This window comes from Sorghum bicolor, chromosome 1 (genome assembly GCF_000003195.3).
Source record: "Sorghum bicolor cultivar BTx623 chromosome 1, Sorghum_bicolor_NCBIv3, whole genome shotgun sequence".
Taxonomy (NCBI): Eukaryota; Viridiplantae; Streptophyta; class Magnoliopsida; order Poales; family Poaceae; genus Sorghum; species Sorghum bicolor.
Genome location: NC_012870.2, coordinates 40,606,651 through 40,616,140, shown reverse-complemented (window position 1 = coordinate 40,616,140; position 9,490 = coordinate 40,606,651). Strand labels below are relative to the sequence as shown.

The 9,490-nt window shown below is 45.4% G+C and overlaps 1 protein-coding gene across 1 annotated transcript; it reads left to right on the top strand.

Moving 5' to 3' along the window:
• LOC8155288 (ras-related protein Rab11D) lies at positions 619-8,722 on the top strand. Its single transcript, XM_002489210.2, has 2 exons — positions 619-944; positions 7,948-8,722. Exons 1-2 carry the CDS (start codon positions 730-732, stop codon positions 8,384-8,386), a joined length of 654 nt encoding a protein of 217 aa, XP_002489255.1. The 5' UTR covers positions 619-729; the 3' UTR covers positions 8,387-8,722.

Here is a 9,490-nt window from a genome sequence, read left to right as displayed (position 1 = left end):
TATTAAAAAATTAGATTCAAATAATTATGTATCATAAATATTATTATATATATATTTAGTCAAAGTTGTTTATCGGGAAGCGAAGAATGGAGGAAGTAATTTGCAAGTGTCTACTAGTCTACTCGGCTACTCGAGAGAGTTTTCCTTGTATGTTATTATGAAAATTGCACCTAGCCGTTGTGTATCTGAAAAGTTAGCCGTGCCATTTGCGAACTTTATTCGTGCCCTCCATACCATTCCGTCGGTGTTCTGTTTGGATTTTACGGTTTGACAGCTTTGTCAGGTAGGTCTGGGCTAACAAAATAATATCGTTCTTATTTTGCAAAATTTTTTGAAATTAGAAGGCCTTGTTTAGTTCCAAATTTTTTTTGGAAATCAACACTATAGCACTTTCGTTTGTATTTAACAAATATTGTCTAATTATGGACTAACTAGGTTCAAAAGATTCGTCTCGTCAATTCCGACCAAATTGTGCAATTAGTTTTTATTTTCGTTTATATTTAATACTCCATGCATGTGTGTAAAGATTGAATGTGATTGAGAATCTGAAAAATTTTGAATTTTTTTTTGAAAACTAAACAAGGCCTAAACACGGCCCAAATAAAGAAAAATCTCCTCCCTCGCCCGACCTTCGCCCACGCGCATTCCGCTGCCTCACTCCGTGCCTCCGCCGCCGCTTTCGTTGCTCACGAGCGAGATAGCCGGAGCTAGCAAGGGAGGGAGGAGGCGATGAAGGGGGGCGGGGATAAGGTTGACTACGTCTTCAAGGTGGTGCTCATCGGCGACTCCGCCGTCGGCAAGTCGCAGATCCTGGCGCGCTTCGCCCGCAACGAGTTCAGCCTCGACTCCAAGGCCACCATCGGGGTCGAGTTCCAGACCCGGACGCTTGTCATCGACCACAAGTCCGTCAAGGCGCAGATCTGGGACACCGCCGGGCAGGAGAGGCAAGTCCACTCTTTTTTCGCCTTCCTCCTCGTCGATCGTTTTTTCTTTTTTGTTGTTGTGGGCGGGGTGGGGATCTGGGTGGTGATGTGGAGCACTGATCTAGGACAGCGCGCTTTAGTCATTTTGAGCTTTATTTCTCCCTAGGTCGATGCATTGTTCGAGTGATTTTGATGTGGCGCGCGCGAAATAGTTATCAACGATTTATGGTACATCATTGTTGCACCAAAGGTGATTAGTACAGTCACCCCAGTTGTTGAGGTAGTCTGCTTAGCTTGCCTTACCTTTCACCCTACTCAAGGGAGTTAAATGGAGTGTCCTGTGCCACTGATGGCTTCTGTTATGAGTCTGCTAAAATTGTGTGTGTGTTTTTGGCGTCATGCAGATGCAGCGTTGTCAACTGGTCTGATACAGCCTAACATTTTTCTGAGTACTAAAACACTATTGTTAGTTGTAGCATGTGCTGTCAAAGTTAAGCTAACACTCATGTTGTCATCCGTTACATGGTGGGAAAGTGCTGGGCAAAACCACTATTTTTTCGTTTCGACCCCAGGCAGCCTTCAGTTGGTTTACCTGTGGCCTCTAGAAACGTTTTATTTTTCGTGGTCCTACAGATCCAGAACTCAGCAGTGTGGATTTAGCAGAAACATTGGTCTTGTGGCTGCATTGTTTGGATACGGAACACACTTTACAAAATATGCTAGTGTTTTTATTTTATGTCATAGGTGTCGAAGGTTTGCATGGTGTTCTCATTTTTCCAAGGGTTGGTTGGGTCCGTAAATGGTGGACAAGATTTACTAAATAAAACATTGTTTGCTGCATGTGGCTGGTGCTATTGTCTTGTAGTCATAGGGTGTCTCTGTATGTGGCACCACATGATACAGAATTGCCACTAGAGTTGTGTGCTGTTCTTTGCTTTTTTGACACTGGAAGTTGTGCTGTTGGATAATGTCCACATGATGCAAATCTTTCCCTTGAATATGATGAAAAGTAATATTTTTGATATGGATAGTGAATTGATGCTGTAAATTCATCTTGTACCTCAATATGACAATACCCAATGAATTTCATTAGTGCTCAGCTCCACTGCTCCTACATATTTCCCAACAAGCATGCTTTGCTTTGATGATGTCAATGGATAGGCTTATGGATTTAGAGAGTTATGGCTTTATGGGGGTTGGAAATAGGTGCCGAGCTTGAGAGATTAAAGGAGTGAACATAGGAAGGTTGTAGTAGTTATCCTTGTCAACTATTGATTTTTGTACAGGTAAAATTTGTGGTATTATTTTAAATTTTAGTATTTTACACATTCGTGCATGATACTTCTCGGATATGCTTTTTTACGTTCATTTAGTATACTTTTTTGTGCTATGTAGTCGATATCATTTGAACTTATAGTAAGCAAATATTGATCCGCTTTGATCACACATGGTTCATTGCATTTCTTTTCAAAAACAATAGGTGATTCAACTTGAGGAGCCATGGGCTCATCACACTTTGCAATATATTTAACACCTGTATGAATTGTGTTTAACTATACTGAGAGTCTGACATAAGATCAATTATTAGTGCAGTTCCATATTTTCCTCTTCTTGTTTGTTTGCAGACTATCTAAACTAGAGTCTACGGATACCAATTGCCATACTATTGTTTAGACCTAGGATTTGATGAAGCAAACTTGAACCTTTTGATGTTGAAAATTTGCAGATTTTCCTAGCAAATAAAATCTGTGCACTCTTGACGTTGAAAATATTCTTACATCATGTTATACTCAAAGTTTTGCTAGGCGCTAGGCGAAATCTAGGCACTGACCCTTAGACTAGGGACTAGTCTAGCCTAGTTAGCCTAGGCGCTTCTAGGCGTTTTGCAATCAGTCAACAAATTACAAATTTATACATATACATGCAATCAAAGCAATTAGTCAACAAATACTTGCAAATTGCAATCAGAAGATAGGAACAAAATCTTGACTGTAATTACAAGTATATGCATGCAATTAGTCAATAAATTCAGAGACATAATGATATAGACATGTAATCAGTCAAGAATTTTGTAGATACATACATGCAGTCAACAATTTCACAGATTCATCATGGAATCAGAATCAATCAGTTAAGAATTTCAGATTTCAGAAAGGAAACAGAGGAAGGAGAGGAAGGAAACAGAGGAGAGGAGGGAAGCAGGGGGGAGAGAACATAGATACCTTGGGGCTTCGGTTGAGGGAGGAGACCGGCGTCGCGGAGGAGCAGCAGCCGTGTCAACTGTGGGGGGGAACAGCAGCTGCGTCGCGGCACGGGGAGAAGCAGCAGCCGCGTCGCCGGTGGGGAGGAGCAGCAGCCGCGTCACCGGCGGGGAGGAGCAGCAGCCGCATCGCCGCGCGGGGAGGAGCACTGGCCGTCTGAAGCTCTGTGCGTGTCTTTCTCCCCCCTTATCCTTCTCCAGAGTGTGCGCACTCTGCCCGCGGCAGCAAAATTTCGCGTGCGCGCCCGCGGCGCCATTATTTCTGCGCGCTCGCCTGCGTCGGCCCGCCTAGCTCGCCTCCACGATGACTAGGGCACCTGGGCGTTGCCGAATTGCCGCGGAATTGCCGCAGGTCGCCGCCTAGGCGCTCTGCTCGACTTGAAGCCCGACTACCCCCATAGTCCAGGCGCCAGGGCAAAGCCTAGCGACTAGTCGCGACTAGGCGAGTCCTAATTGTCGATTTTCAAAACTATGGTTATACTCGCGTTCTTAATACAATGTTCATGGGGAAAGGGGTGGCTCATGTGCTCGTACCCGTGGAAGGATAACTTCCATTTTTTGTGGATGATCTGAAACTTTGGCATATTTTGTGTTTAAAGGTAGTTATTTGTTAGGCTTCTTGTTGATCAGTGTGCAATTACTGAAATTTTGTTGGTCGCATTATACTGGGCCTGTTCGGCTGCAGTGGCTGCAGCCACAGTACCATGTGAGTGCTGAATAAGCCACAGCCTGCAGCCTCTGCGGCTGCGGCTTTTTCAGCACTCACAGGGGTAGCTGCAGACGCAGACGCCGCAGCAGTGCGGGCCCACTATTATTGTAACTGTATGTATGCACCCTGAAAGAATATTGATTGAAGGGTAACACATATGATCCATTCTTGAAATAGGCATGTCAGTAGTTTGACTGATTTTTACTATGTATTTCAAATGTAGTAATATGTTTCTCTTGCAATAGTCATATCATTATTTAGTTTAGTCCTGATGCTTGTTTTTCCATTTATAGAATTATAAGTTAATGTTTTAATGTCTGCATCAGTATGGAGAGTTTGTTTTGCACTTTTGCATCTTTTCTTGTATTTGTATAGATTAAAACTTCTGCCAGTCCAATTCAAGCCCTTGAATACTAGACAAACTTTGGTCCTCCAAATATCCAAACTGGACATTTTAGATACCTCATCCCAATTGAAGCCGGTTTTTAGCTGATGTGGAGGTGGTTTTGCCATGTACGACGATTTTCATTCTGTGTGGATTCCACTGGACTTGGTTTTGCTGATGTGGCACCATAGATTAATTGATGAAAAACTCATGAAGCCCACTGTTAGTCTTATCTTCTTTCTTCAGCCACATCATTAGAGCAACCTGCCCTGTTCCTTCCTTGAGGATTCCAAGTTCAAGCCATCATCCATGGAGTGCAGACCCTGCCTGCTGCCAGCAGCCCCCTGCCTCTGGAACAGCAGCAGAGGCAACAGCTTCCGCTTAGTGCTTGCTAGCCAAGTCACATGAGTTGGGCAAGGCAAAGCTGCAGGCAAGGAATTAACTAGGAGACAGATGAAGCCATCCCCTACTGCTGCTTCCCCAAAGAAGAAAAATGAGAGATTAGAGAAGCCATGGCTATTCCAAGGGAGAGCTCAGATCTGGAGGCTCGAGCCAGATCTGGATAGGGCCCCAGGTTGGTAGGTTACCAATTAAAGTCCTTTTCCACTTGCTGTGCTCCAACAAACTTTTCTATTTTCCATGTGTGCGAAGATTCAGCAGGCCATGCACCTTCTGTCCAAATTTTGGCAGGCGTGCCACCAACACTCACGATGAACTCACACAGGCTTCTGCAAAGGGAGACAAAGATGGATGTAGAGGAATACGTGGCCTCCATGTCCATGATTTTTTATTCCTATTTGTGTGATGTGTGAAGAAGTTAAACACTGAAAAATTGAAGGAAAAAACATGAAAAATCCATGTGGACTCCTGGCAGTGCCATGCAGCAAAACAGCTCCATGTCTCAGTGCCACATTGGAGTATTGGAAAATCACTTTTAAATGGTCTTAGGATTGAAAAAAATGATCAGTTTGAATGGTTCAGGGGGCTAAAGATGTCAGGTAGTGGAGTTTGATGGCTAAAGGTGGAATCTGATAATAGTTTGTGGGTCAAAAATGGATTTCTTCCTATTAAGGCCTTGTTTAGATATATGTATATCTAGGGGGGTAATTGTATATTGCTTACTTGTAACTCAAGTCGTTATTGACTATATAATCAAAGCCACCCAACCCAAGGGGTATGAGGTGTTTGCTATAATTCTACATGGTATCAAGCTACTGGGTCTATACTACGGCCCTCGCTACTGGTGTTGCTTCACCCGCTCCTGGTGCGCCAGCGGGTGACCTCGCTGCCCCTGGTGCACAGCCAGCGCCTTCGTGTCTACCGCCGTTGCCTCGCCACTACTAGCTAACTATCGTAGTGCGCTGGCTGATCCGCAGTGGCGTGCCGCTATGGCGGAGGAGTTTTAGGCTCTCGTTGACAATGACACCTAGCGCCTGGTTCCTCATCCACCTTGCGCCAACATCGTCACTGCAAGTGGATTTTCAAGCACAAGTATAATGCTGATGCTGATGGTTTGCTTGCTCGGCACAAGGCTCGTTGGATTGTCCGGGGTTTCTCTCAACAGTACGACGTCGACTATGATGAGACCTTCAGTCCAGTTGTCAAGCCGGCCACCATTCGCATCGTTCTCAGCATTGCTGCCTCGCGCTCTTGGCCAATCCACCAGCTTGACGTGAAGAACGCCTTTCTTCATGGTCATCTTCAGGACACCGTCTATTGTCAGGCTTCGTCGACCCTTTTGCTCCTGATCATGTTTGTTGCAGAGGTCTCTTTATGGTCTGAAGAAGGCACCTCGGGCGTGGCACCAGCGGTTTGCCATGTATCTTCGACAGCTCGGGTTTCAGCCCTCAGCCACCGATGCGTCTCTATTTATAAAGATGGAGACAGTGTCGCCTACCTGTTGCTCTACGTCGACGACATTGTCCTGACAGCCTCTTCTCCAGCACTTCTTCGTCACATCACTGAGTGTCTTAGCTCAGAATTTGCGATGACGGATCTCGGCGCGCTTCACCACTTCCTCAGCATCTCCGTCACGCGCTCGGCCAATGGCATGTTCCTCTCCCAGCGCCAGTATGCTGTTGAGCTTCTCTAGCGTGCTGGCATGTCAGAGTGTCATCCCACCTCGACACCTGTGGACTCTTAAGCCCAAACTGTCCGCTGCTGATGGTCCTCCCGTCGACGTGTCAAGGGCCTCGAACCCCTGACTGGCCGGACCTCGGCTACATAGCTCGTAGCCGTTGTTCGTCACGCCGGCGAGGTTATGCCCCTCGGCTGTCGGCTTAACAGAGAGGGAGGGAGATTAGGGATAACTTCTTCGTTAATCTCAACTGTTCCCGCGTAATATATGGCCCGTGGCCTAACAGATGGCGAAGGCTCTCCTTGATTGTAGGACTAATCCAACAAGGAAACAACTAATCAGTTAGCTAACTTTCCTCCTAGCCACTCGCCTGCCCTTCCTGCGCCTTGGCTGCGCGCTCGGCCCTGCTCGCTTGGCCGCCCGGCACACGTCGCGGGCTCTCCTGCGCCTGACGTATGTGCGACCGCACATGACACGACGACCCTGCTCTCTACCGCAGCCTTGCTAGTGCGCTGCAGTATTTGACGCTCACATGTCCAGACTTGGCCTATGCAGTTCAGCAGGTATGTCTGTTCATGCATGATCCGCGAGAGCCGCGTCTCGCTCTCGTCAAGCGCATTCTTCGCTATGTCAAGGGTACCCTTTCGCAAGGTCTGCATATTGGCACTGGTCCTGTTCGCTCTCTCACGGTGTACTCTGATGCCTTCTGTGATAACGTTAGCGTTGTATACATGATAGCTAACCCTGTTCATCATCGCCAGACCAAGATATTGAGATCGACATTCACTTCGTTTGAGAGAAGGTGACTCTTGGCGAAATACGGGTCCTCCATGTACCGTCGTCTCACCATCATGACTAAGGGTCTTCTGACTAAGGATCTTTCTGTACAGTTGTTCAGTGATTTTAGGTCCAGTCTGTGCGTCCGTGATTCTCTCGCTTCGACTGCAGGGAGTGTTAGATATATGTATATCTAGGGGGTTAATTGTATATTGCTTACTTGTAACTCAAGTCATTATTGACTATAGAATCAAAGCCACCCAACCCAAGGGGTATGAGGTGTTTGCCATAATTCTACATTTAGTTCGCGAAAAGTTTTGGGTTCGGGAACCGTAGCACTTTTGTTTGTATTTGATAATTATTGTTCAACCATGGACGGACTAACTAGGCTCCAGCACCATCCTTGTTCACGGGCCCATCGTCCCTTCGTGATGGTTATCTGCATCAAGGTGATGTGGATCAGCTGCCCTCCCTCCCTGCCTGCTTGCACCTGTAGCAAATTGAGATTTTGCTTCTTGTGCTGCCGCTGTTGCGATCAGGTAGCAGCAAAAAGACAGGCTGGAGTGCACATATGTGTGGTGGTTGGCTTCTCCCTGAACCACTGGGCCAATTGGTTCCAGGACCTCAATGAATTTGGTCGGCCCAAACCTAATAATTAGCTAAATGGAGGTTGGTCTAGGATTGGATTGACCCATTGCAACCCAGCTGCACCGCTGCAGTTGATACATCATGTGATAGCAGTTCACACTTTTATCTGAAACGCCATATCTTTTACTAACTAGTAGCTTCTCATGCTTATTTTTTCAACTACCGCAGGTATAGAGCTGTCACAAGTGCCTACTACAGAGGTGCTTTGGGAGCTCTGCTAGTCTATGATATCACGAAACGCCAGAGCTTTGACCACATACCTCGCTGGCTGGAAGAACTTCGGGGCCATGCTGACAAGAACATTGTCATCATGCTGGTCGGCAACAAGAGTGACCTTGAAGAGGAGCGCGCTGTAAGCAGCGAGGATGCCAAGGAGTTTGCTGAGAAGGAGAACCTCTTCTTCCTCGAGACATCTGCGCTGCAGGCGACTAATGTCGAGAATGCCTTCCAGACCGTCTTGACAGAGATCTTTAAGATCCACAGCAAGAAGAACATGGCAGCAGACCCAAAGGCCAATGGGGCTGCACCTTCGCTGGCAGGGAAGAAGGTCATCGTCCCAGGCCCAGCTCAGGAGATCCCTAAGAGCAAGTGCTGCAGTTCCATGTGACATGTTCTGAATTTATTTGGGTTTGTTTGTGTCCAAAATATTCTCGATATCTTTGTGGATGTACATCTATACTGGAATAGGCTTAGATTTGAAATACTGGTTATCTTTGTGTTCGGAACGAAGGGAACGATATCATAGTTTAGATTTGTCACCCGTCTCCAAGGTGACACGAGGAGGATAGGGACCGAGGAGAAAAGCTCTGTTTGCATAGACTTGTTGGATTAATTACAAAAAATAGAAGTGTATGCAGAATTATTATTTTTACGATGCCTTGAAACCTTTGTGTACAGTGAGACACCGATACAATACAACTGTATCAACCTGCTTGTGTGATAACCTTTGGTGTGCATGGACCGTCTGCACCGTATGGGTTTATAATTACACAAAACTGTCTGTATTATAGTGCCATTTGTTTTCCGTATATAAGATGGAATATATTCGTATAAGGGCGCGCCCACAACAGTAAGATCAGTTACTAACTCTAAGTCAATCTCTTCAATAGTGTTAGCTTTTAATAATGGCTCGTAGTCTGACATGTTGAAATATGTGTGAGCCTAGCTTTTGATCAAGAGCTAATTTGTCTCTTTCATTAAATATGGAAAAAGTGCTTAGAGATAGCTTATGAGTCATCCATTGCAGGTGCCTTAGTATGGTGGTGCGTAGACTGTTGAAAGTGAATGTAAATGAATAGTCATTTGGGAACAACTGTTGTTTTTCATTGATCTTATAGAATATATACAAGTGAAGGAGTGTCTCCAAGAGACAACCGTTCACCAAAGGACATGCTCTTTGGTGACATGATTAACTGCTAATCTCTAATACTAATCCTAACTACTCGTACGGATGTCATACGAATCCGTACGGACAGATGAGATCATCAGTGAATGGATGCCTATTGGGAATAGACGTCGTTTCACAACACTCCCCCTTGATTGAATTTTCTTTGAGATCAATGCAGCTAATAAACTTGGATTCCTCAAAAAACCCCGTGGGAAAATCCTGAGGAATATGTATGTATAGATATGCCATAAAGGCTCCTTTAAACCTTATAGGAAAATAAGGAGAAAATAGCATATATGAGTGATTTAAGCAAATCACTATGTC